The 27171-nt window shown below is 39.7% G+C and overlaps 1 protein-coding gene across 1 annotated transcript in view; it reads right to left on the bottom strand.

The window, feature by feature from the left end:
* Nucleotides 1-257: 257 nt before the first annotated feature.
* Nucleotides 258-27171, bottom strand: part of sgk1 (serum/glucocorticoid regulated kinase 1) — a 47528-nt gene continuing 20614 nt past the window's right edge. Inside the window, exons 3-13 of the mRNA XM_042502982.1 lie at nt 21977-22192; nt 15875-15938; nt 5468-5543; nt 5179-5254; nt 4516-4704; nt 4298-4429; nt 3335-3571; nt 3145-3240; nt 2260-2415; nt 2062-2151; nt 258-1819 (exon numbers count right to left, since the gene is read on the bottom strand). Coding sequence (XP_042358916.1) covers nt 1652-1819; nt 2062-2151; nt 2260-2415; nt 3145-3240; nt 3335-3571; nt 4298-4429; nt 4516-4704; nt 5179-5254; nt 5468-5543; nt 15875-15938; nt 21977-22192 — 1500 coding nt within the window. The 3' untranslated portion in view covers nt 258-1651. The remainder of the gene's footprint in view (nt 1820-2061; nt 2152-2259; nt 2416-3144; nt 3241-3334; nt 3572-4297; nt 4430-4515; nt 4705-5178; nt 5255-5467; nt 5544-15874; nt 15939-21976; nt 22193-27171) is intronic.

Here is a 27171-nt window from a genome sequence, read left to right as displayed (position 1 = left end):
TGTATGAATTCTTGAGTTAAAACATGTTTTGTGAGGTCAAAGTGACCGTGATTATTGTCCTTGAACACTGAAATCTAATTTGTTTATCATGAATGAGACAGACACAAGGTCACAGTTACCTTGACCTTTGACCTTTTCATCGTTGAGTCCAAGTGGACGTTTTTGCCAAATTTGAAGAAACTCCCTCAAGGAGTTCTTGAGAAATTGCGTTCATGAGAATCAGATGGACGAGTGAACAAATGAACAACACAAAGACATAATGCATTAAGTAATTTCATGTACATGTAGTCCATTTAACAATAGTTACAAACAAGGTTTAAAGGTGTAATAAAGTTAAACTTTTCTTGCAAACCAACCATGGTCACATAAATCTTAAACAATTTTACAATTTACAGTACATTTAACATGAATTGTTACATATACATATTTAAGCATACCTTTAGTCATTTTTTGTTCAATATACATTAAAACTAGTACACATAACTCCAAATATACAAACAAACTTAAATACCGTCAAACTGCATTACAGCAATATTAAAATGGAATGTTCAGTTTCGATGGCGTCGGCCCAGCTGCAGGCCGCCGTTACATTATTGTGAGGCGAATGGAAGACTTTATGAGGGGGACACAGTTGGCAAGCAGAACTACAGACACCTTTGAACGCGTCACTCTGTTTCTCACCTAGCAGCTGTGCTCTCTCTTTCTCTCTCTCTATCACCGTTATTATTTTATGTGCAAATGAAGTTATGAAACATCATTTGAGCTCTCTACGTCTGACGTGTTAAAGCCGGAACCGGTGCGTTAATTTGGTGCTACTTCATTCTTAACTACAGACTTCAAAAAACAGCATCTCCCACCTGCGGTCAGGCGTGGAGCAAAATGAAACATTGGTGACTTTAAGGTCAACGCAGACAAACCCAAAAGATGTGAGTTCCGATGGAGAGAAAAAAACAAAAGGCACCTTTTAGAGGAAAAAATAAAACATCCCCCTCTGTAACATTCAGCTTCAAAAGGCTCCCTTTTCAACCACACAGAAAAGAAATGAGAAGAAACTAAAGCACCAAAAATGAATATCATCTCCGAGCGAATCATTCAAAGTCAATAGGTGGCTTCCCCATGGATGGTTGGACAGATCTTAAAAGAGGGAAGATGTTTGGCTACATAGATGATGGGAATCCTTGTAAGGGCTGGTACAGTACGGTCCAGGCGTTCTCTTTTGAGAAAAGGAGGAAGTTGGCATATGTGCTTGTCAGTTGTGGCTTCAGGGTTGAGGCTGGCTTTTAAGCTGCCTGAGCTGTGTGCAAAGGACCTTCGCTATCTGGGACTACTGAAGGCTGCAGAGCATTTTGTGTCTGATGGTTGAAGAATTTGTGCGTTGGTAAATCAGGGTTAAACAGAGGATTACTACCCCAACGAGTCTTCCAATCATGGCAGGCATCATCTTGCAGCATGTCTTCTTTAAGAGTTGGAGAGATTGTGGCAAGTTCTAAAATTCTTTGCAGATGCAGAGTTGTTGCAGGGGTTTGTTGGGGAATGTCCACCATCCCAATGGGAAATGTAAAGTGGGTCAAGATGCAAGTCCATGGACACGTCACAGTTTTCATGTCCTGTAAGTCTGTATTGGTGTCCACTGAGTGCCTTTGTTTAAATCCTATAGGTAGGAGTCCATAGATGGGGCGTAGGAGAAGCCCACGAAGGCCTCGGCAGCCTCTTTGATGCTGGCTGTGACAAGTGCACTGTCAGGGGAACAGCCAATAGAGCTAGGCACCGGCTCGTCTGTGAACTCTGGATCAAAGTGCCGCAGGTCGTTGGGTCCCGTCTGATGGGGGAGGAAGGTGAGAAGACAAGTAGGGATTAGTCAGGCTGTAAAATACCTTACCATAATTGGAAATGTTTTAATTCACAGTGAGGATGTCCCATGCTCTTGATTTAGTTATGTAAATGTAAAAAAAAACTGAGGATTAAGACACAAGCAAGTCTGTGGACTTTGGATAGTATGTTGCAGAAAATCATCAAATTTGTCTTAATCAGCACTGATTGGAGTATTAAAAAGGAACATACCACGTTAGGGTTGAAGGGAGGGGTGATTTTCTTGGCATTGAGGTCATCCCAGTTAATGGGGGAAAAGAATATATGGTTCTTAATTTCAATCTGTGAAAAAAACACAAATAATGAATAATTAAATTTCATGCTTAATGCATGTCATATGTAAATATGCATACAGATAAACTCATATGATCAACATAACCAAACACTTACAAAGTCCTCTGTGCAGCCCAGCCTCTTGGTTCGGTCCTTCTGCAGCAAACCCTCCAGCAGGTGTCTGGCTGCGTTGGAAATGTTGGGTTTCAGCTGCAGTGGCTTGTTCAGGATGTTGTCGTACATCTCTGCTGTATTGCGGCTGTAAAACGGCGGCTGGGGGGAGGGACCAAAAAAAGAGTTGATTAGCATCTTGGCAACAAGATGGAGGGAGGAATCCACATGATAAACACTGATTGTATCATTTTAAATCATGCATAGAGTCATGCACAAACACGTGAAACAAAAATGTGGTGAGATTGTATCATTGTATACAGTATAACTCAGTGTTACAGTATATATTTCTGACATTTAGAGATGCAGTTCGTAACTTTCGGAAAATAACTCTGTCATGTTTGCTGAAACTGTTACTACATCCACACAGTAGTATAGACGGATGATATTTTCCTCCCTTCTTGTAGTGATTGCGATGGCATTTGCTAAAAGGCTTACGGAAAACAACCAATCAGAGCCAAGGAGTCTCTAATGCAGCTGTCAATCATAGTACGAGTCAGACAAAATAGTGCTCCGAATGACAGCTGCAAGAATTCATTGACATGATTGACAGCTGCATTAGAGACTCCTCGGCTCTGATTGGTTGTTGTCCTCCAGTCATGGTGGATTTTATGAAATGCCATTAGAAGCATTAAGGGAGGCAGAGAAATGTGGCTTTTTTTTCCCAGATGAGCTGTCTCCTGTACTACTGTGTGAACATAGTTATCATTTTAGCAAATAGGACAAAAAGTTATTTTGGAAAAAGTCAACAACTGTGGCTTCAAGATAATATTGAGGGTGGGGTGTAAGTATTCTAGAAAATTTGGTAAAGTGAAAGGGAATGTTACTTACCAGGCCATAGAGCATCTCATAGAGAACAGCTCCTAAACACCACCAGTCTACCGTCCTGTCGTATGGCTGCTTGTGTAGAACCTCAGGTGCTAAATACTTAAGATAGAAAACAGGCAAAGAAAAGTGGTAAGCTTACTGGATATTACATAATGCTGTCAAGTTCTGAATCACTGGATGTTTTTCTTCTTACCTCTGGCGTACCGCAGAAGGTCGATGTGGTCCCGTTGGGTTCAATGTTCTCCTTGCACAGGCCGAAATCTGTAAGAATGATGTGTCCCTGTGAGTCCAGCAGGATGTTTTCTGGCTTCAAGTCTCTGTAGACGATATTAAGGGAATGGAGGTATCCCAACGCGCTGGCGATTTCTGCTGCGTAGAACCGAGCTCTGGGCTCAAGGAAGCAGCGCTCCCTCTGTAGGTGGTAGAACAGCTGGAAAGCAAGAAAAATTTTTCTTTGAGTATATTTGTGAAAAGACAACCCTAAAATGTCTTGACTTTGTTAGGGATTTTCTCTCAAATCATATGAACAGCGATAGGAAATTAGAAGAGCAACGATCAAGAGGCAGATACAAAGAGGAAACCGGATGGGAGGAAATAAAGAGTCAGGAAGGTGACAGCTTAAAAAGTTTGACAAGGGAAGACGGATGAAATGAGGGGCAAAGGTGGAGAGAGAGAGAGGCTGGATAGAGGGGGGAAAAGAGGGGAAGAAAAGAGAAAGGGGAGAAGTAAACGCGTCCTGTTTCCCGACTAAGCCCATATTTAATCAGCACTGTCTTTGCTCGTCCAACAATCGCAGGAAATTAGCTCGATTAGACACACACTGAGCCTGAATAGCACTGCTAATTTTGGCCCTGAGTCTCTCCCGCTGTCCCAACCCACCCCGTGATTTCCTGAGAGGTGTTTCCTTTAGAAAAAGAAAGACGGAGAGTGGCAGCTTCTATTCTGCTTCTCATGACAGGATATCCCCTCTGTCTGTCTGTGTTTCTGCCTCATATTTAACTCTGATTCTGGCACTAAAACTTGCCTCCTTCATCCAACTATATCCACCCATAAATGTCCTCCTTCCCTATTCATTCATATTTAGCTTTAAATAGCCCCCTCTCTTCAATCATCTCTGTTTGATTTCCCCATCGCTTTCTGGCAGCCAGTAACTCACCTCTCCTCCATTGATGTAGTCCAAGATGAAGTAGAGTTTGTCCGCTGTTTGGAAAGAGTAGTGCAGGCCAACCAAGAAAGGGTGCTTGACATTCTTTAGCAGCACATTCCTCTCTGACATGATGTGTTTCTCCTGAGGAATACAAAGAGCAAGTCAAAGGTTAGAGAGGTGGACACAGAGACATTTTTGGTTGCATTTGCACCTTTTTGCACATTTACCTCCTTCTTCTTGAGGATGGCCTTTTTCTGTAAGACTTTGACTGCGTAAAACTGGTCGTCCGTGCGGTGGCGCGCGAGCAGCACCTTGCCAAAGCTGCCTTTGCCAATCACCTTGAGAAAATGGAAGTCGCTGGGTTTGGCTGAAGGGTTAGAGGATGGACCAAGGTTGATCTGTTGGGATGGACTAGGCTGCAAGAGGGGGAGAACAAAGAACTTAGAGCCAAATTATGAACGCTATGATAAACAGAGTATAAGGTGAATGTAATCAAAGAGGAAAAAAAACACATAATTCACTGTTTAACCCTTTGAAATGTGGGATAACATCACTTTTCTCATGCTGCATTCAAATACCTTTCACAAATATTTAAACTTTTGAACCGTGAAACTGAAAAACATGGTGAAAATGCAATAAGCAATTTGACAAGAAATGCAAAAATTGCAAGGAAATAGTACATTTAGAAATTATTTTTGAAAAGCCCGGTTGTTTGGTTGCAAATTTTGTTATTTATTTTTGGTAAATTTATTTAAAATAATTTCTGGGTTAAAATTCTTCTTAAGTTGCTCATTGCTTTCTTCCCATTTTTTTGTATTTTTTTTTAAATTTTATTTTTTAAGTCAAGCCAAGTTGCCCAGGTTCCAAAGGGTTACTTCTAATATACTTACAGGAGGGGAAGGGTTTGCGTTCATGAGCTCAGCATCCTGAGGAGGACTCAAGTTCAGAATAGACTGAACTTCAGGACTGAAAAAAAAAACAGAGTTGAGACTTAGTTCATCCACAAAGCATCTGAAGTATCCTCAGCTGTTGTATTGGTGCAAATCAGCTGGTCTGGGAGTCAAATGAAGTCACAAAGATTCTCCAGAGGACACCATAACTGGCATTTCTGGTTGTGTTTCCCAATGTTTTCTTCCTCCAGTGAATGCAGAACAATAACATGAGTCAGATGGTACTCACTGCTTGCAGGCGTAGGAGTTTGTGGCAAGCCTCTGAATGAAGTCGTTGAGCCCCATCCTCCTCTGTTTCATAAAAGCTGCAACACAAGAAATAAAAACGGAGGAAAAAAGTTTAGATTTTTAAGTAAAAAGCAAAAAAAAAAAAAGCCTCCATATCATGCTTTAAATATCCTGATTTCGTACCAGTGACTAAAGCCACAAGTCCTCTAGATTTGGAGTAAGTCATGACCGACTTTTCTGCTTTTGTTTTGATCGTCATGTTGTGATGAGTGGAACAGCAGCTCATCAAAGTATACCTAACCTGCCTTTGCCTCTTATTTTATAAGAGACCGAAGAGGAGGGAGGAGCCGCCCCCTTCCTTACACACACCCACATCCCCTGGTGGGCGTGACAGTGTGCAAACATTTCTTTTAGCTAAATGGACCGTGCGAAGATGATCGATCCCACTCTCGGCCAATCAGAGGCCGTTGCGCTCCTAGCGCGTCATAGCCGCACCTCAAGTTCTGCTTGCGTCAAAAAAAACATAGGAAAAAGAGAGAAAAAATGCCTTTACCGCAACTCACTGGAAGACTGCACTATTTGCACATGTTTGTGCAACTCCATAGCAACTTTGTTCAACATCCAATGTGTCACACAGTGTGAACTTGAGTCACCAAGGCAGCGACATTTACAACAAATCCTATAGGCTAATGACATCCAGATGTGTCCATTAATAACATATGGTGCTACATGTTCCAGAATAAACTGCAGATCGTACAAACATGTGAACACGAAGGTAAAGCTCGAGAGAGTTCACGAGATTCGGGTTAATTCTCCAAGCTCCTGATTATTCTTGCAACCCCGTATCCATGCCTCCTCCGCCTATCCCCCGGCGAGATTGCAACTTGGTCCTGTACAAATAATCTGATAGCCTCTTAACCAGGCCTATCAGCTTCACCATTTGGCTGCTTCTCAATTAAAACGGCCGGGGAGTGACGCAGGTTTCCCCTCGGTATACAAAAGAGGGAGAGCTTGAGCCGAGGGAGGCCCGGTGCCAAGAAAAAAAGCCGCTGGTAGTGGAAAAGTACAGACTGAGAAACTCCTGAATAACTCAAACGAAAGAAAATAAGAAACACATCAGAAGCACAATCTGTTTTAACCTACCTGTAAGCCTCTCAGGAGCAGCTAAAACACTCAAATGTGATAACGGAATGAAATTATGAGGAGAAATGGCACTCGTTTTGCGTTTTGTGCGCTGGCACACTGGAGAGCAGACGGGCTCGGTTAGGTACGGTTACGTAAGGCACCTGGTTCAAGTTTGATCAACACGCCCGAGCGGAATGGAAGTAAGATGATATCACATATAGGCCATTTAAAAAAGATATGGTGCGTAAAAGAACGGAAACATAGAAAAAAACACTATCCTGAAGTAATTAAAGCTGCACAATTTCTTTATGTTTACAGACAGGAGAGAGGTTAGGAGCGATCCAAGTCATGAGCTGCAACTTTGCTGCACAATACAAACAGTAGCAATTCGCAAAGTGATGCCAAAAAACGCGCAAAACTCAGTACAGTTCCACTCAGTTTCTTAATTGCCTGAGAAAAAACAACAACAAAAAACACACACCAGCTCCAGTTTCCAGCGAACACAAACAAACCTTTGAGATCTGATGGAGTTCTCATTTCACTGCCTGCAGAGCCCGGGGGGTTCAACAAGTTGCAAAAGAAGAGTTGCCAAGAGTTTCTCTGGCACTTTTAACAGACCACCCCCCTACCAGCGAGGCTTTTTTCCATAGATAACAGCATCATAAATCCAGGTCACAGAGGATTATGGGGTGAATGGAGCGCCCCCCAAGTATGTCTGCCAATGCCTTCTTTCCTCAAACACAGACACTCCAGTCACAGAGAAGTAGGTTAGGGAGCTTTACCCTTACAAAAGAGACTATAAATATCCCAATAGCCTGGTGACCACAGAAAGTCCCACAATATCGACCTACAGGAGTAAGACATGAATATTACAGAGATTTGGTTCCAATGGACAAACCCATCGCTGTCGCTTTAAAATGAATAAGCAGCCTACTTACACGTCAAAGAGGTCGTTTTGTCTTTCATAGGGACGCTTTGTTTTCCGGATCACAACAAGAGGAGAGGCTTTAGGTTCCTCGGCAGGCAGGTAATCAAACTACAGCGCATTCCTCGTCTTGGAGACTTTCATCCACAAGATTTTTTTTCTTTTCCTTAAGGGCGGAGACGTCCCGCCTCTATTTCCTTCCACTCTACAGTTCGCTGTTTCATACATGGCTGAATGAGTTTCCCTCAGGGAGGGGGAAGTGCTGCATTCAAATGCTCCTCATAAGATCCTACTTTCGAGATCAGCCATTGGAAATATTGACTTAACTTGTATTTAAAGGTTCCAGTGTGTAGGATTCAGGGGGATATATTGAAAGAGAGAGAATGAAATGTAATAAGTATGTGTTCCTTATAGTTCTGCCAAATGATTTTAATTTTATTTTAAAACACGATTGATTGCATAATTTCAATAATTAATCGGAGTTAAACACATTTTTTTAATCGATTCATTCAATTATTTTGCATTTCAAAACAGTTTGGAAGTCCATATTGAATGAATGAATGAATGAATGAATTTAAATAATTTATATATTTATAATTTTGTAAATATATTTATAATTTAATTAATTTTACTCAAGTAACATGCATCATGCAAAACAGATTATTTCACAAAAAAAAATTCTACTCAAGTAATATACTCAAGGAATAGGCTGAAGACCAAGGCTTTTTTTTTTGCCTATTCTAAATCAACCAATGGATAACACAGAATAACAGCAACTCAGAAGAAACAAAGTAAATGAATTAAAAGAAAAGAAAATGGAAATGAGAGTTGCTGTGTTTTCGTTACCTTATAATGTTTCTATCATCTGCAGATTGCCATGTTGCACCGCCATGTTTCTACAGTAGCCCAGAATGGACTAACCAAACACTGGCTCTAGGGCCGTTTGTGAACCACTGTTAGCAGCCCCTCTGTGACAAGCCTAACGGCATCAGGAAAACACGATTAAATCACTGCTTGTTTTGGAGAGGAAGAGGGGTCCCCCCAAAATTTACACACTGCTACTGCTCCTTTAATCACAACTGACCGAATACCACATTTGTAACACTTAACAATAAGGGACACTAAATGTTTTTCCTAGCAGCCTATTGGATAGAAAGAGATAAACACACACTGATAGATATTTAAGCCAAATAAAAGCAAGTATGAAGAGAGTCAGTCTACAATAATATTTACTTACATAATAGAAACTAACCGTCATTAATATCATATCATTACCACAGTTACTTGGTGACAGGTTTTGCGTGCTTAGGTCTTTACTTGAAACCACACCTGTCTTTATTTGTGATATTTCAACATCACATAAAGCTAAAAAAAAAACACGTCATATCACTAAAGACCAAATGCAAACACTGACATTTGATTACCCTAATTTCTCCTTGTAGGCAGTTTTTTTTTCCAGTACAGTCTGCTTGCTGAGGTCATTCACCTGCTGAGCTTGGCATTAAAAAGTAACCTGGAAATTTACTGAGTTCACATTCAGTCCAAGTTTGGGAGCTGCCAACAAGTTGAGGCCATAATAATAATTGACCGTGTTTCTCGATGCATTGCTCTCCCAGCTATTTTGTGCATGTGTGCACACGCAGGGTTTTTTATCAGGATGTTTTGCTCTTGTTCATTGTCTCTGGTAGTGTGTGAGTCAGATGAGAACAGAGAGAACAAATGAAAAGGAGAGAGAGATGTGAAGAAACAAGTGGCAAAGCACAGAAGATATGGGCGGGAGATGCTGTTAGGAAATACAGATGACATGAAATTTGTTTAACCAAACACAGTCACCAGAATAAATGTTAGCAATGTATGTTCCTGTAAACCACAGATATTAAACATTTGTATGTTATAAATGTAGCGGATATGCTTAAACTTCATGTATCAATAACACTGTGGTTAATGTCTGGTTACATTTGCATAAAACTGCTTAGTTTGGTTTGGAAAAGATAATATTTTAACACCTGCTTTAGGTGGTACAGTTGTCGCTAGAAATGCCACACATGTATTGCTAAAAAAACACCCCGCTTTTGGTGGCACAATCTTGACTGAAAAAGCCACAAATGTCTGTTAAAATCACCCCTTTTTAGTGCTACAATTGCAGCTGGAAATGTTGCCAGCTGTAATTGTACCAATGTCTCACTGAAAAAACACCCGTTTTTGGAGGCACAACTGAGGCTAAAAATGCAGTTGATTTCTCGCTAAAGCACCTGCTTTTGGTAGCATAATTGCACCTGGAAATGCTGCTGATGTCTCACTAAAATACCATCTTTTTGTAGCACAATTGCAGCTGGAGATACCACCAATATATCGCTTAAAACCCCTGCTTTTGGAAGCACAATTGTGCTAAAAATGTCACAGATGTCTTGCTAAATAGCATCCACTTTTGGAGGCAAAATCATGACTGAAAATGCCACGTGTGATGCTAAAAAAAGTATCCGCTTTGGTGGCATAATCATGGCTGAAAATGCCGCTCATGACTCATTAAAAAACACCTGCTTTTAGTGGCACAACAGGTAGAAATTCTGCTGATGAAATCTAATGGACAGCAAGGTAGTTTGAAAAGGAAGGCTTTTGTACAGCAACACAAATGACTAATGACTAAGAGTTAGGAAGATGGATGCATATAAGTGTATTACAGACAGAAAGTGCGTATTCTTTTGCTCTTGACCTTTCGGCCTCTCTCAGAGAAAATTGAGCATGTGTGACTTGGCAGTTTTAAATATAGCCCAAACTTTTCACTGCTGTCTCTGTTTCTCCCTTAACTCAGGTCAAATCTATTATTAATCTGTCCCCCCTAGCCACCTGATTCACACACATATACACACACACACACACACACATATGCAGAGCTGGAGGGCAAAACAAACCTGCAGGGAGTCTGACAGCACAAACACACACTTTCTAAAACAGAGAGAGAGGGCATATAAGGTACCTCTTAAATTCCTTTAAGGTGTCCCAACCCCCCCCTCACTGCACCAACAAGAATTGTTTAGAAAAACATATTTCTCCTTAAGACAGCCGTCCTTCAATGTGCATTTAATCTACAATATGTCACTACTACAGCAGCATCCCGCATGGGACACACCCTGACATCTCTCATCAGAACTTGAAGGCATCACGCCGCAAACAAGTGAAACCCTCCACATCACATATTGCTTCCTCAAATTACAAGAAAAGTGTCGACCTTGAAAACAGATGCACACAAGGAGACTGGTTTGCTGTTTTAGCCAAGAAATAAGAACTAAAACATGAATTAGGAGAAGATTAGAAGTGATGAAGATGACATTACCTCCAATGGGAAGAGAGTACTGCATCTGTGGTCAAACCCCTGAGTTGAATGAAATGAGAGCGAGGTGTTGAGAGAAAATCAGCAGAGAGAGAGCAACACTAACAAAAGGTTCACTCAGTGTTTTTCCGATCTGGCCCTCTCTCCTTTCTGGATTTGCTTAGGCCCTGAACAAGAGGAGGCTCCACCATACTTGAGTGTTTTTTGCCTTTCTATGTGTGTGAGAGAGACTAGCACATTACATAACCCACAAGTGGCACTGTCAACGGTGCCAAAGCCACACTGACTCTCTCTCACACACACACACACACAGGGCCATTTCGTGAAAGGACAGGAAGAGGTTCACTGCAGCGCCAAAGGGATTGAGTTACAGGATATTAGAATAGTAGTGTAAATATACACACACACACACACACACACACACACACACACACACTCCCTTGGCCCACTCACCTACAGTATACCCACACAAAGAGCAGCATATGTCCATATTCTGTCTCACGGCCGATGACATCCAGCCATTATCCTTTAATCTTTTACCGTTTACTCTCTGTGCCAGAGATGATGAGGCTGTTTGTGGCTACAGTTGATCTGGCGCTGCATGTGAATGAGCCTCAGTGGTGAGGAACCAAATGACACCGTTACATAAAGGCCTCGGCTATTCACAGAGGACAGCTAAGCTTTTATTTGGTGTGTGGGGGTGTTTGGCTAAGTCGGCTACCAAAAATTGGCTCACTTGGACCTTCAGTTAAATGGTCATGTGAAAATTGAGACTCTCCAGTGTCTGAATTTTGGTTTTCTTGGGGCTTCTGTTTGATAGCGGTCTCCACTGGTCTATTTGGTAACATTTTATTTTGTAGACCCCAAAGTTTCATAATTATGTACTTTCGTTATTATGACTTGATAAGTAACTGCCAATTGTTTGTGGAGTTCCTAGAAAAGATCGTGTTATCTAATACTCGTTGCAGGGCAAATGGAGACAGCAACATGCAAAATACAATTGAACATACAGACAGTAAATAATCAAGGAATGACTGTTTAATTGGGTTGTGATTAAGTTATTTTGCCAGCTGACTTGTCTTTAAGACACTGTACTAGGCTGGATTTAAGCTAGAGCAATGATACGAGTATCATATGAAACTAAAATACCTGAAATACATTCCAAAGTTAGGCTAAATTTTGGCTATGGGAAAACAAAATGGCCAAGATAACTGAATAAAAATGTTTTTTTTTGGGTATGAGTCTCCCCTTTACAGACATGTCCACTTTATGCTCGTCCCATGCAGTATTTCTTCTGTCATTTGATTCCTTATCAAGACAATCTTGCTTTACCTTGTCAATATGGACTTCAAAATTGTTTTGAAATGGAAAAATAATGAGATTGAAAACATGCAATTTAAAAAAAAATGTGATTAATTGCAATTAAGTATAGAAATTCTATGATTAGTCGTGATTTTAAAAATTAATTGTTTGACAGCCCTAGTTAGCATACATACTCTCAGAAAAAAACATCAGACTTATGCACAAACGGATGAAGAATCAAGAAGACACAATGAAAAGCAAAAACAAATGTAACATAAAATAGATTAATTTCTTCCACTTTTCACTCTGGCTGGTTAACATAAAAGGTATCACTTTCCCTGTGCTGGAGAGTCGCCACAGACACCAGACGCTACAGCTGCAGTATACTGAAATTCAAAGAGCTGGTTTAATCAGCATTGTTAGAACCTTTCTGGCAGGAGTTTGAATGTTACGATGCATCATTTATATGTAAAAGTCCAGTGCTCCAGCTTTCATACATACAGAATGTCTTTTCTTTCCAGAAAATATTATATAAGTCAAGTGAGTGACCATGAAATCATGCATACATTTAAAAAAAATACAGTGTGTTCTCGTATCTTTGAAGGAACTCTTGGGTTATAAAAGTGAGAATGTGGAAAGTAATTTCAGGGGAATTTTATGCCTTTATTAGATAGCAGCAGTAAAGAGATGACAGGAAAGTAGAGGAAAAGAAAGATGGGATGAGAGGTTCCCTGCGGGGCGTGAAGTAGGAACATTGGGTTCTTAACCTCTAGGCCATCTGCACATCGCAAAAAGTGAGACAATTTTTGCAAAGCGAGGATATTTTTGGTCTGATCCACAGTTTGTGAGAGGGCCGTAGGAGGGAGAGGATTTGGCTTTTGGATTAAGGCTGAAATTAGGTTGAGGTTGTGATGGTCAAAGGTAGATTTAGGGGGTGGGGATTATGTCATTGGCAGCCCTGGCTCTGAATACGGTGCACACACCCAAATCTGTCTTACTGTAAACCTTCAGGGCACAATGGCAACAAACATGTTCAGACAACCATCTCAAAACCGCCCCTGGCCTGGGAGCGCGGTTATGGATAGTAAATGATATGCATATTATGTTTGTGTATGTGAATATGCAGAGGTGTCCATGTTTGCCTGTATGAAGGGCAGGTTGACACAGGTGAATGATGCGTCATGAATGTTAGGAGAAAAGAGTAAATAACAGCTTTAGAGATGGAGCTGAGATGATATTATTTTTGTGTCACTGAGAACAAAAGAGTCATGTTTGAGGACACACAGTAGATAAACCTGTTGTCATCTCAGGAGGAAGGGTCAGTGTGTAAACACTGATTAACTGCTCTGAAGCATGTTGATGAACATACTAATGTGTTTTAATAAGAGTCAGCAGATGCTCTCTGTTACATAAGACCACAGTGAAAGGACACACGTTTGTTCCTCTGTAAATCTGGACAGTCTGCTCCCTATAATTATTATTATTGGATCATCCCTGGCTCTCCATCTTAGCTCTTGACTGCTACCTCTGTCGCACACATCGCTGCATCACTCTAAATGACTCACATGGGACAAACTTCAACTTTTAAGTGCTCCGAAAGCCACTAATTGCTGAGCTTGGAACGACAGGGTGTAGCAGCATCACGACCCAGGCCACAGGAACAGCTTGTCACCAGCTCAGCTAATTGCTTGGATGTCTTTCCATGCACCGAAAACTCCCATAATTAACAGGCAGACTACTCCCAGTGAAAAACATTTTCATCAGAATATGGTTCTTGTCACATTTCTTCCTTGGAGGTGATCCAGCAGGCAGCAGGTACCTGCAGAGCTGCCACAAATTTCTGGTACTGCAGAAGCACAGAGTGGCAAGTGCTGGTAGTGGAAAATGACTAAGTGCATTTACTTCGGTACAAATTTAATGATATACTTTTAGTTAAAGAAATACTTAACCCCCAAAATGATTATTTGACATCAATTCCTCACCCGGTGTCACGCTGAATTCATGAGTAAAGCTTTGCTTTTGTCGCATGCCACCAGTGAACAAAGAATACAAAAATAGAGAAAATTCTTGATGACTTGAAGTCACAGGGATCCATGCTTCTCAACAACAAAACTATGTCTAAGCATCCATTTGCAAACCCTCACACAACTTGTGCACAATAATCCAAGTCTCATTTATTCTTGATACTTCCAAAAAAGTGAAACTTATTTGTACTCTCCTCTGAGTCAGACTCCATTGACAAAAACAGTAATTTTATCTTGCTTAGCACAGGACTTGCTGGTCTACCTCTGCCTCGATCAATTAGTTTGTTTGTGTGACTCTAGTGAATCTGAGCTAACCATTTAAAACACCACAGTCAAACAATTACACAAATCAACCAACTGATCCAGGCAGTGGTAGATCAAGGGAGTCTGACTTTGAAGAGATGATCATACAGCTGAATAAATGCGATTTGGATTATACTCTAAGAGTTTTTAAACTGATGTTTTGGTATAGTTCTGATCCCCTTTGCTTCAATTCATCAAGACTGCCTTTTATGGATTCTTTGTTTACCATGGAGGCATGTGAGAAAGTTTTGTTCACACATTCTAATAAGTAATTGATGTGGAAATGGGTTTTTTTATGGGTGAAGTTTTCCTTTAAGTGACATTTCAATAAATGACTTTTACTTGTAAAGGAGTATTTATATTGCAATACTGCTACTTTTACTTAAGTAAAGAGTCTGAATACTTCTTCCATCGCTGGTGACAAGGATGTGCATACTATCCAAGAGTAGAAATCAATGTCTACTCATGGAAAAGCAGACTAATGTTGCAATGCATTAGAATATGTCAGACACTACTTTACTTACTTAAATTATGATTTACAGTTTTTTAAAAATGCAAAGAATTCTGTTTTTTGTGGAACAAAATGAATTGTGTTGCTAAAAATGACACAATAGTGAGCTCAACACAAACATGAGCTCAATTACGAGAAAAACTCATGCAAGGTTCTCAGCACAGCTAAAGGTAACCATAAAAAATAGATAGGCTTAAAGCCAAAACGTGACAGGCACGCATTTAATGCACTCCGGAATGGACTATGATTTGTGGCACACACAAAAGAGCATGATGGAAAATTAAAGTGCATTCACTCACAGTCATACTGGCAATAAACCGACACTGGACTCTCACCCAGTGACAGAGAAAAACACATATTCCTGCAGCATTAAACAGCAAAGGTTCTGTAAAAGGTCACTGTGTCACGTGTATGATGATCAGCGCTCAGTATTGTGTCTGTAACTATTGTTTTGCTCCCCAAGCCAGTTTCCACAAAACAACAAATAGTAATCTTGGTTTATGAACAACAGTTATTATCCTGGGAGCTTAGAGGTAGGATTCAAGAGCCAAGTGGTAAGGTAAGATAAAGTTACACAGTGTGTGTATGTGTGTGTGTGTGTGTGTGTGTGTGTGTGTGTGTGCAGGCTGAATCAGCCATCAGGTTTGGATGGAAGAAAAACAACAAACAAGAGAAAAATAGAGAGAGAATGAATGGTAGAAGATTACTTTGGATTGATGGTGAAAATAAAGAAAACTGCAGATAATAAAGAGGAATGACCCGGGACTGAGGGCGAAGCAGATAACAGAGGAATGAGAGTCGTGGGCATGAAAGACGGATGGGAAAAAAGGAGAGAGGGGAGGAAGTGGAGGAATACAAAACAAGGGGTTTAGTTGCTGGTGACTTACTGTTGTCGCCAGGGCAACAGTAGCTGTCTGGGTCTGACTCATTGTGGTAGTACAGGTCCATCGCCTGGAGAAGAAATATGGCATTACTGAAACAAACTGAAAACATACATGACAAAAAAACGACAACAACATAAACCATTTAAATGAAAAGTACATAAAATACACTCACATATGCAATTCTGCGGTCAGTGGATTCAGTTCATAACCCTAAATTAATTCTCTAAATTCTAAGTAATGCATATTCATTAATAACCAATTTGATATATTAGGCAAGCAAGGGCAAGATTATCTTTATCATTTTTATCCTCCGACAGACAATTTGTTGACCAGACAGCAGTGATACAGTTATATCTTGCACAGGCCAACCCTAACCCTACTCCTTTGGTAATATCCTCTTCCAATCACAAACACACATTCGGCCACTAAAATTCTACCTTATTTCCTGTAAAGAATTATTTGATGTAATTTTTTCATGTGTTTCACAAAAAAGAAAAGACAAGAAAGAAAACTTTGAGGAATAAAAGATAAAATTCTTGAAACCTCTCATATTTGGGTTTCAAATGGGAACCATTGACCTAGATTGTAACTTGGCCAGCCTATTTTTTAGATGCATTTATCCAATAGGGACTTGAAAGAAAATTATACGCCCAAGGATTGTACAGTTACAACACAGTAGAACACCTGTCATCATTCAACTGAATTCATAGAGAAAGACCAAAACTGGATTTGCAGGGTTGATCAAAACAAAAGCATTGTGTTGGCTAACAGACCAACAGATTTAAAAACTCCACAACCTTTGCTGCTATTCGCCTGCTGAATAACATTATGTAATTCTTTGGTTGTTGGTGGGGTTTTTTTGTGCGAATGATTTGTGTGCTGACTGTGTGACATCAAAGGTTACAATATTGTAACCCTAGTTCTATTAGCACAGGCAGAGTCCTCTTCTCAAACTCTCACCCAAACACAGGCACACAGTAGACCACTAAAAGTTGCAAGACCATAAGGTTGGTCATAGTTGACCAATCAGGGTGTGCCTCCCCAAATACATGACGGGCCCTCAGTATATATAGGGGCGGTATGGCATCTGTTATCCGACACCCTCTTCGGTGATTGGCGTAGGAGAGCCAGGGCCCCTAAGTAAAGGGCTCTACCTTTGCTTATAGAACCAGGGTTACACATGCTCCGCCCTCTACTAGACTCTATGGTCAGGAACAGTGTGGCTATGTGACACTGTGTCCCAACAGGGCATTCACTCATCGGGCTCCATCCACTGCACCAATAGAGTCCAGTAGAGGGTGAAGCCTTTGTGATATAAAATGAATGTTACAATAGTGATAGTGATAGTGATAATTCTGTTAGCGACGGTTAAACCTTCAACCTGACACTTCTATGCCACATGCTGAAGAGGTTGTAGGATAGTGGATGCAGACCTACGGCTCCTTTATACACTGTGGGCTTTGCATGTATGATTATTATTACTTAGTATTAGCCATATGTTGTGTCTCATTTGGATACTTCTGTTAATACAATTTAATGTAGTACAGTATGTGTATACTGTGTGCTTACTTGAGTAGTGCAGGTCAGCAGGTGAGTGTTGTCACAACACAACTATCGTGCGCTTACCAGAAAAGGATATCACAACATTTAATTGCCTTTTCTTCTTTTTAATAGCAAATTACAACAGGACCAAGCATTGCCACCAACATTTGACTGCAAAACATTTGCTGGCTTGTCAACTTGTTCACTTGAGTAACCGCAACAACTGACGCTTCCTTGGCTGCCATTTCACAAGTTTGATGGTCACACCCCTTCTGCTACATAGCCAATATGGCAACCATTGAGGATGAGAAGCATACAGTGTTCCACACTCAACTTTTTAACTGTTTTCAGTACACTATTTTGGTCAGTGTAAACGCACTTATGCACTGAAAATAGCAGATGTAATTGTGGAAAAATGTAAATTGAGACACAAAAATAGGGTCTAATAGAGGGCTCTGCCTGTGCTAATTGACCAAGGGTTACAATTTTGTAACCTTTGATATCACAGAGTTAAAAAAAAACCCCACTAACAAACAAGGTATTATATAATCTCACTGAGCACACCAATAGCAGTTGAGATCATGGTGTTTTTTAATCTACTGGTCTATTAGGCAACACACTGCTATTGTCTGTACAAACCTGCAAATCCAGTTTTCCTCTTTGAATTCAGTTAAATCATAATAGGTGTACTACAGCTTGTGCTAACTGCACAACCCTTAGGCGAATAACCTTCTTTCTAGTTAGATAAATAAATCCAAAAAATAGGCTACAATCAAGCTACAATCTAAGTCAACGGTTCCCAACCTTCAGGTTGAAACTCAAATCTGAGGGGATACCAGATTTTTTTTTCTTTTCCTATAAATATCTATCATAATATTTTTATCTTTTAAAACACCTGAAAAAATATATAGATTGGATGGCTATTTATATTAAAGAAGGGGAAAAACAATCTGGTTGAAGACGTTACAGCTGATAAACAAATGTAACCTGTGACGAGGGGTCACAAGCAAGCAATGACTTGTTTTAAGTGGTAATAAACAAAACAGTTTGGAAACCACTGATCTAACCTGCTTTTCTAAGCTCATGTTAAGAGTATAGTGACTGAGATGTGACTGCATTTCAGCCTTTCTAAAACCACTGGTTCTAACCCAGACATGTCTGTGGCCCAGTTTCAGCAGGTTCCCCACATGACGTGTTTAAATGAGGCTGGGTTTCCAGGGTGAGACGGCATTAAATCACTCAGTCCTGTGCTGAAAGCGGTGAGAAACCTCTGCCCCAACAACATGACGACACAGGATTGTTCAGCTCTAGTGAGAGTGAGTGCCAGGGCAAAACTGATCTAACTGACAAGAACTCTGGTGAAATTATAACGTGCAATATTTCTCTATTACATTTTTAATTTCACAGGAGTCACATTTGTGATTTCATGTGAAAAAATTAAATGAACTGAATTGAACTGCTTGTTGATCATGTACAGCTAGGTTAAGTTCACTGAGCAACATATCTGTAAACAGACACATAAGAAAATCTTAAATAGGAGGTACTATGCTCTTTTTCAGATTCATAATTGTATTTTTTTTTTTTTTTTTTACTGAAACCTGCTTTCATGCTTTAATAACCAAAAAAACAATTTCCTCACTGTTGGTGCTTGAACGTCTCGTTTCTTTAAGACTGGTAAGCATTTAAGTTTCCTCCAAATCTGCGGTGTGACTATTACGGAGTATAGCGTCACAATCTACTGTTAAAAACCAATAAAATATTGTAAACCAACCTGACATTGTAACATTATATACATGGCAGAAAATAAGGAAAAGCATATCTCTTTAATAAAAGGCAACACATAGACAGTTGTGAGGGTATTTTTACGCCAGTAAAAATACCCTCACATTAATATTAAGATGCTCCAATGTGTCCTGCATTTAAAATCCTCCTTAAATATCAACAGTTAATTCCATGACCAGTTACTCATCATAGAGTAGACATATTTATTCAGCAGAAATATGGACTCTGACGGATATTTTATGAAATGTTTCCTTATTAGATTAATATTGATGCAACAATGTGGAAGAAGAATTTTACTATTGCAGGTGGTTGGGGCAATTTAGGTGATCCCAACACAGAGGTCAGGCCCCCTTCAAAGGGTCAAAAGGTAAATCAAGACAGCTGTTACATGACTAATAGTGAAAAAAAGAGATAGATCTGCTACACATATTTGAAATCATTTTTAGGGACTTTTTTCCAACGTGTACTTTTTTTGTAAAATTATGGATAATTTGGACCTCAGACTAACAACTTGTACCTCATCATGACACTGTTTTTGTAAGATGCCTCAATAATCACTGCAAATCACTGGTTTGATCTTTCACAATGCATTGAATTCTGTAAGATGTGGATGTTGTTTTCACCACTGTATGTGGAGTGCTGCTTGCCTTTGTGAATGCTGACCTTTGACGTGCATTTGATTATATAAGTCAATACATTGCTCTAAACGTGGCAGGTTGAAGGCTCAGACAAGTAAACACTCCTGAGTGAGCACATAATGTCAACAGCAACTACTTAAGTCTGTCCTACTTTTCCTTTTCACAAACATTAACAGGACAATTGGCAGCTGTCACAGCAGCATTTCCATCTCAGGACATTCCCATGAAGCCGCACTGTCGTGTCACATATTAGTTTTTCACGATACCGCAGTCAGTCATCGACTTTTCAAAAGGTCTCTGTTAAATACAGTCTTAGCCTAGTTTGCTATTCCACGGTGCAGCTCTGAAAACTTATCGCAGCTCTCAGTGTTTTCCCATGGGTGTTATATTAGATGAGACAAGCTGAGGCATGTGTGTGTGTGTGTGTGTGTGTGTGTGTGTGTGTGTGTGTTGTTTTAATATCATCACTTTGTTTAGTCATCCAGAGCCAAAGCTTTTAACAATCTGCATATCATGCTGGTCATTTCATCTCAATGTAAGTCTTAATTTAGTCTTAAGTAACTGACAGCAACTTTGTCTATCCATCTTTTCCTGTTCTTTGCTCTCACGCACACACACACTGCTCGATGTCATATCCTCCTTATACTGTCAACATCTCTCTGCAGTCAACAATCACTTTAACATTCATGCACCTTTCTCCTTGAATTTGCCTCTCTTGCTCTGTCTCTCTCTTTCTCCTGGGTTGTTTATTGATTCAGCACAGAGATCTGATGGAGTTGTATCCATAGTGATGGTGAATCGAGGCTTTCCATTCATTAATATTTCATTGCGGATTTATGTTTCCAAAAGAAGACAGAAAGTTTGGGTTGTTCAAGCTGAGGCAAAGACGGAGAGGGAGGAATATCTTTTTTATCTGTGCGAGGGTCAAGGAGAGGTAGAAGCTTGTCTGATGTGACTGTGAGTCATAAAGTAAAGCACATTTAACAGCAAATCATTTTAGCTTTATACCATCAAAGACATGTTTATTTTACATTGTTTGTGTGCACCAAAATTGAAAGGAAAAAGGATGCAAATAAAAAGAAGAAACTAAACACCCTATTTTATTCATTACAGAGTAAGAATTCTTGCATTACTGGACTCCTTATGAATAACAAACATAGAATTATTGTTCTTTCTAATATCACTTATTGCAATATTATATTTTGCATTATCGGTCTAATCCATGAGTCATTTAACTGTCGATAACTTCTTATGTTGTAACATTTTTGCAGACTGTTTTATGATCTTTTTTTGTTGGAGAGCCAAAATACAAAACAACAATTTGGTTGCACAAGAAGATACAGACAGTTTTTATCTTTTCTCTATTGCTATTATTCAATCTAAACTGTTTTGGTGTGAGTTGCCGAGTGTTGGAGCTTTCGGTCATGGAGATGTCTGCCTTTTCTTCAGTATTATTGAACTACATGACACTCAGCTTGTGGTGCTCAATGCTACAAATAAAAGCTTGCAAAAAAACTCAAAACCTGCAAAAAAGTGCAATTATAGGTATAAATGTGGATGCTACAAAAATGCCCATGGGAATAAATGAAAAAATGTCTCTGAAGTAACCCTTGTGGCTATTACAAGTACTGAAACAAAGGTGGGTCATGTTCTGTTGAATACCAATTAGCAGTATTGGTCAGCAATAAAAGTGGTGTTGCAGTCAGCACTTTGTACTGCAGTTAACAGAGCCAAATGATCTGTGGCCAAATTGTACAGTGGCAGCCTCAGAAAGAAGCATCCTCTAAAATCATGACAATTTTTGCTGCACACAAACTGTATCACAGCAGAGGAGCATAAACTGAAATTAACAGGTAGGAATGGACAGGCAAAAGGCTTTATAAATGCTGCAAACTAGTATCCAACCTATTGTGGCCCACCTTTGTGGGAATTTGTCCAATAATAATTAAAGTGAACATTGGTTGTCCTTATTTTCTGTCAAATATATATATAATGTTACAATGTTAGATGTTCATAATAAACATGGACAACTTTTGAATAATGAGGTCGCTTGGAAGTCCCCTGCTTTGGGATCTATTCATTACGGAAAAAAATTAGTGTTTGCTCTGTGTAATTTAATTAGCTGTAGGTAGGATGAACTTACCTGTGTGCGTTGACGTGGCTGCCAGGTATCCTCCAGGGCGTAGCTGATGTAGGGCCCACTGCAGATGGAGCACTCCAGCATGACAGGGCTGGCAAGGAGGGGCGAAGCGTGGATCCCCCAGGACTGACAACTGCCCAGATGGAGGTCTGACTCTGACTCCTTCTGCTTGGCTGTACCGTCACCGTGATGACGTGCAAGCATCCTCCATTTTCTGACCTGTGAGTGAAGAAAAATTAAGATGTTTTTGCAATGGGCAGAAAAGGTTTAAAACTTAATGTGGAATAAAAGCAACATTTAAGACCAGCTGACAAACAGGATTTTACAACATTAGGCGCTTAGCTGGGACTTCTGCTGGAAGGTGCAGAGGATCCTCAACTGACAAAAAAAGTACAAAAATAATTCCAAATGTGAGTTTATTTTTATTGAGAATCAGAAAAGGGTTGGGGGCCACCTGCCACCCTATCAGAGGCCAAATTTGGCCCATGGGCCTTAAGTACGGTATGACTGAGTTAGAGTCAACACCTTCACTTTATGAGTCAAGCTTCTGAGAGTCACAACTGCTCAGGCAGCGAGTGAGTTAGTCTCAGTTTTAGTACTAATCTCCTCTTATGTGACAGCTGCACACTGACACACTCTCCCAAAGACTTCACAAACATTTCTGTCATAATTTAACATGTGACAGGCAACACTGTCTGAATACATGTCATGGCTTTAAAACACAAATACCCTTCACACACACACACACACACACACACACACACACACACACACACACACACACACACACGAGAGAGAAAATGTGAGAGAAAAATACAAGATGGATGGGACAATGGAAGCGAGGGTCAAGGTGCACATAGTTCTTGAGGAAACCAAATTGCAGAGGTGGATGTGTCAGTGACCCAGAATGGCTGTTATGTAAGGTAAATGGTGTCCTTGGCACACAGAGCGGACAGGTTCAGTGACTGCAGCAATTTCAAATGAGTCTTATCAAGGCCTCTATCAGTGACTGCTGCTCCGCTGGCCTCCACATAACCACAACTTGGCATGAGGAAATGTGTGTGAGTGAGATTATGTGTGTGTGTGTGTGTGTGTGTGTGTGTGTGAGTGCTGAAGTCTAAAACTTGCAACTCGGCAAAAAAACCTTTGCTTGTGTGTGAATGGTTGCTCCCTTGACTATAATTATATCTCAGTGCTGGAAGGACAGAAAGGATCCAAACAATTACTGAGGGTGTCAATACCATACCATTCTGTCTTAATGCTGTGTGTGTGTGTGTGTGTGTGTGTGTGTGTGTGTAAGGATTACCTCTAGCTGTGTCTCCTGTGAAATCAAATTGTCACTACCGTCTTGCCAAAGTTAACAAACTGTACCGAATCGATACAATTACGATCACAATCAAACTGGGAAGGGACGGGAAAGGGAAACTCCCATGTTTTTGTACCTAAGTGACTCATGTTTTTTAAGTTAATTTAGCATTAAGTGTTAAGGCTGCAGCCAACAGCTGCAAAATGGGCAACAATGTAACCACTTAGGGCATATTCACACCATCTATTTACATTGACTAAAAGTGCTTGTTTTTGCCACTGACAGGCTCTGATAGTTATTTTGAGTGTCTTGCAACATTGTGGAAATAACCCTACAGAGAAAACAGATATTTTTTGTCACCGTTCACTTGATCCTTTCTGTTTTGTGTCCAAGTCTTTTTAAAGGAGTCGTCTTTTTAAAATGATCAAAATCAGCTAAATATTCAGTCATGACATCAAAAATCTCTAGGATAAAAGATATGATCTGGTAAATTATCTTGCATAGTGTCTTTCTTGCAGTTTTACACCACTTGTCACATTCCCCTGCTCACCTTCATACAATGGTTGTCGAGACTACCATACCAGGTGTCCCTGCTACTCAGCGACAGTAAACATTCATACATATTCAAACACTGACGGCACAGCCGATCACAGCGGTTTGGTGTTCAGTGTCTTGTCCAAAGATACTTTTATATACTGACCAGAGGAGCCCAAGATTTAACCGCTGTGGACCTGCTGTACCTCCTGAGCCGCAGCCACCGCGGCTTTGCTTTCTGTGCTTCAACACAGCAAACTATTACCAGCACTCTTTTCTCCAACTCTCACGCATGTTTCTACCAATTTTGTCCTGCAGCAAGTCACTTTTTGTAAGATTTCAGAATGAGACTTTTCGTTAGTGAGACTTGGATCCAAAGCAGACTGGAAGAAGCAAAGGTGCAGAAAAACATCTAATTTCTCTCTGGGGTTCTCCATAATGTTATTAGACACTCATATAGCAATGTGGAGAGTTTAGAGCTGATAACAGTTTGTTGTGTTGGAGTACAGAAAGCCCATCTTTGTCTTATCTAAAAGATTTTCAGTGTCATGGCTGAATATTTAGCTGATTTTAACAATGTGGAAAAATTTTACAAAAGGAAAAGACTTCTCCTTTGGTGAGATCAGAATAAGTGAAAATTAGCAAAAACATTTAATTTGTCTGTGGGATCCTTTTTGCAATGTTGTCAGTCACACATAACTACAATCTAAGCCTGTCAGTAACAAGATCTTTTAGTGGATGTGAATTCACAGTGCACTCCAGCCCTGAGTGGTTAAGCCTGTTACTCTAGCTGCACTTTCTCACGATACTGGACCAATTTTTAAGTTTCCATTTGTCACTTGAACACAAACACATATGAAAATAGGTCAAGGTTAAAAACAAACTGGAGCTTCTCTTCTTTGTCTGGGAAATATGTTTAGTTGCTTTTTGATAGAGTATAAGGCTTCAGTCAGCTGTCTGTTAGCTTAGCTTAGCACAAAGACTTTTAACAGGATTAAAACGTTAGCCTGGCTACGTTCAACATTAACAAAATCAACCAGCACCACTTACACTCACCAATAAACATTTTATATTTTGTTTGTTTAATCTGGAAAAAACATGTTAAAGTGTAAATTTGCTTTTTATTGGGAGTTTTGAATGCTGGACTATTTCTTGGCTCGCAGCAGTTGCCTGGCAACCAGTGTACAGTCTTGGAAGTTACTGCTCCCAGCCAAGAAATAGTTTGTCACATTAAACAGTAATTTGACATTTTTATGGTTCAGCTTCTGTACAGATTAAACAAACAAGACATAACGTGTTAATTAGCAAGCTACATACACACTGAATTTTTTTTAACTTGGTTTAGAGGCAAATGTTTGAATTTGTTCCCTTAACTGTTTGTTCCTTTTGAATTTACACACCTATATTTTTCACATATACATACTAATTCATATCTTTCTTTATGTCAAACACATTTGTATGCATATGTGAAGTACATATGTATTTACATATTTATTGCTACTACTACAAATTATAAACATGGAGGAACTCAAGGACAGGATGGAGTTATCTGGACAACATTTCATCATAGTTATGTATGTGCAGACTCATAAACTGCTCTTTATTAGGCTGAACTCTACATGTTCATTATGCAAACGATCCTTTATTGCATGGCTGCTAACTGAACCTCGTTCCAGAGAAAGCACCATGCATTCCTCTGAAGAAAATATGTGCAAAAGAAGTATAACACATAAAAACACATAGTATGTGCATGCCATCTCCAGACTCCCCTTCCTCTTAACCTCTTTTCGTCCCCTTTGACCTGGTTTTGTGCTGCGACCCTTTAAAACAACAAGCCGTCCTGCTAAAAGTTAGGCTTACTCCTATATGATCTGTCCGTTCGCCTCATAAACTCAGGATGTAATATAGTCCAGGGAAATTCTCATACTAAGGCCAGGATGTACGCATCAGCTACACAGTCAAATAAATCAAGAAATAAAAACATCAGGCGCTCCATATCCAGTTTTTAGCTGACCCCTTTCCTTTGCCTCTTCCACACTGACCACTTCAACTGCCCTTTGCCTGTGTTATACATACATCATCTCTGAAAAACAACTGACAAAGTTATGTAAAAGCTTTACATTAAGATTTGACCTTTACTCTCATTCAGTATATATAATGCAGTACTGTAAAGCTGCAACTGTTATCGTGAAAATTCTCCTAGCCACATGACTTAAACCAAAAACACTTGAGTATAGCGCAAACACACAAAAGTAAACATACACATAATACATCAGGAGGCTTTCTGCATACCCTTCAGAGGTAGACAAAAAATAGAAACACTTTAAAGCCCAACAGCCATTATTTGATGAAGATAATAATATTCCGTTTTAATTGAGTCTATCAGAGGTGTTGATTTATCTCGATAGTCATTTTTAGGGTCAGAGTCTTACAACAAACTGAAGAGTGAATAAGCTGTAATAAAAGTTGCAGGCCACTCTGTTGTTGGATCTTAAACCATTATAGAGACTAAAAGTCTGGACACGCCTCTGCTGATTTCAATTCTTCCTTTGTAAGTCTTTCGTGAGTTCCCAAATATTATAGAAATGCAATAATCACAGCAGTGTTGTAGTCAAGATCACCTCAACCACGACCAAGTCATATCCAAGATCTGAGTGTATCAAGATCAAAACAAGACCAAGACTGCATGACACACTTATGATTAAATGTGGAGCATGCAAACCATAGACACTCCTCAAACTGATCTGAAAGATCCACATTCCCATAAAACACTTTAACACAAACATTTCAAAGTAAATACTTTTATTTCCATACTGTATACTGTATATGTGTTTGTATAGGTATACCTTGAGAAATGTCTTGATTTAAAAAAAAAAATCAAATCAAAAGATACAGTACAGGCAATTTAGTGATATCCCAGTAGTATTGTTCTTGATAAGTCTTGAGATAAAGTCCTCCTTATCCCAAACAGAGACAAGACAGTAAAAATATAGTCAAGTCCGAGACAAGGCTGAGACCTTCAAAAAGTGGTCTTGAAGTCTCAAGACCAAGACAAATCTATATATTACTACAGCACTGCACTGGAGTGCTATTGTCAGTAATCTGACTTCTTAGTCTGACTTCTTGATTTCATATCAACTTGTCGGTGTTATCGGTGAAGTTTTGCATCTGAAGTCTATGCTATATTTAAAATATTTTCATCAGTTAATTTCGACGGGGAAGTGAAGCCTTTATATCACTCTCCTTAGGCTTGCACTCCTCTGATAAAAACAGTAATTTTACCTTGCAGAACACAGGAGCTGCCTCCGCTGCCTCAATTAGTTTGTTTGTGACTTTAGTGAATTTGAACTAACTTCAA

This window comes from Plectropomus leopardus, chromosome 16 (genome assembly GCF_008729295.1).
Source record: "Plectropomus leopardus isolate mb chromosome 16, YSFRI_Pleo_2.0, whole genome shotgun sequence".
Classification (NCBI taxonomy): domain Eukaryota; kingdom Metazoa; phylum Chordata; class Actinopteri; order Perciformes; family Serranidae; genus Plectropomus; species Plectropomus leopardus.
The sequence above is the reverse complement of the archived record's forward strand: the minus strand, read 5'-3'. Positions and strand labels throughout refer to the sequence as shown.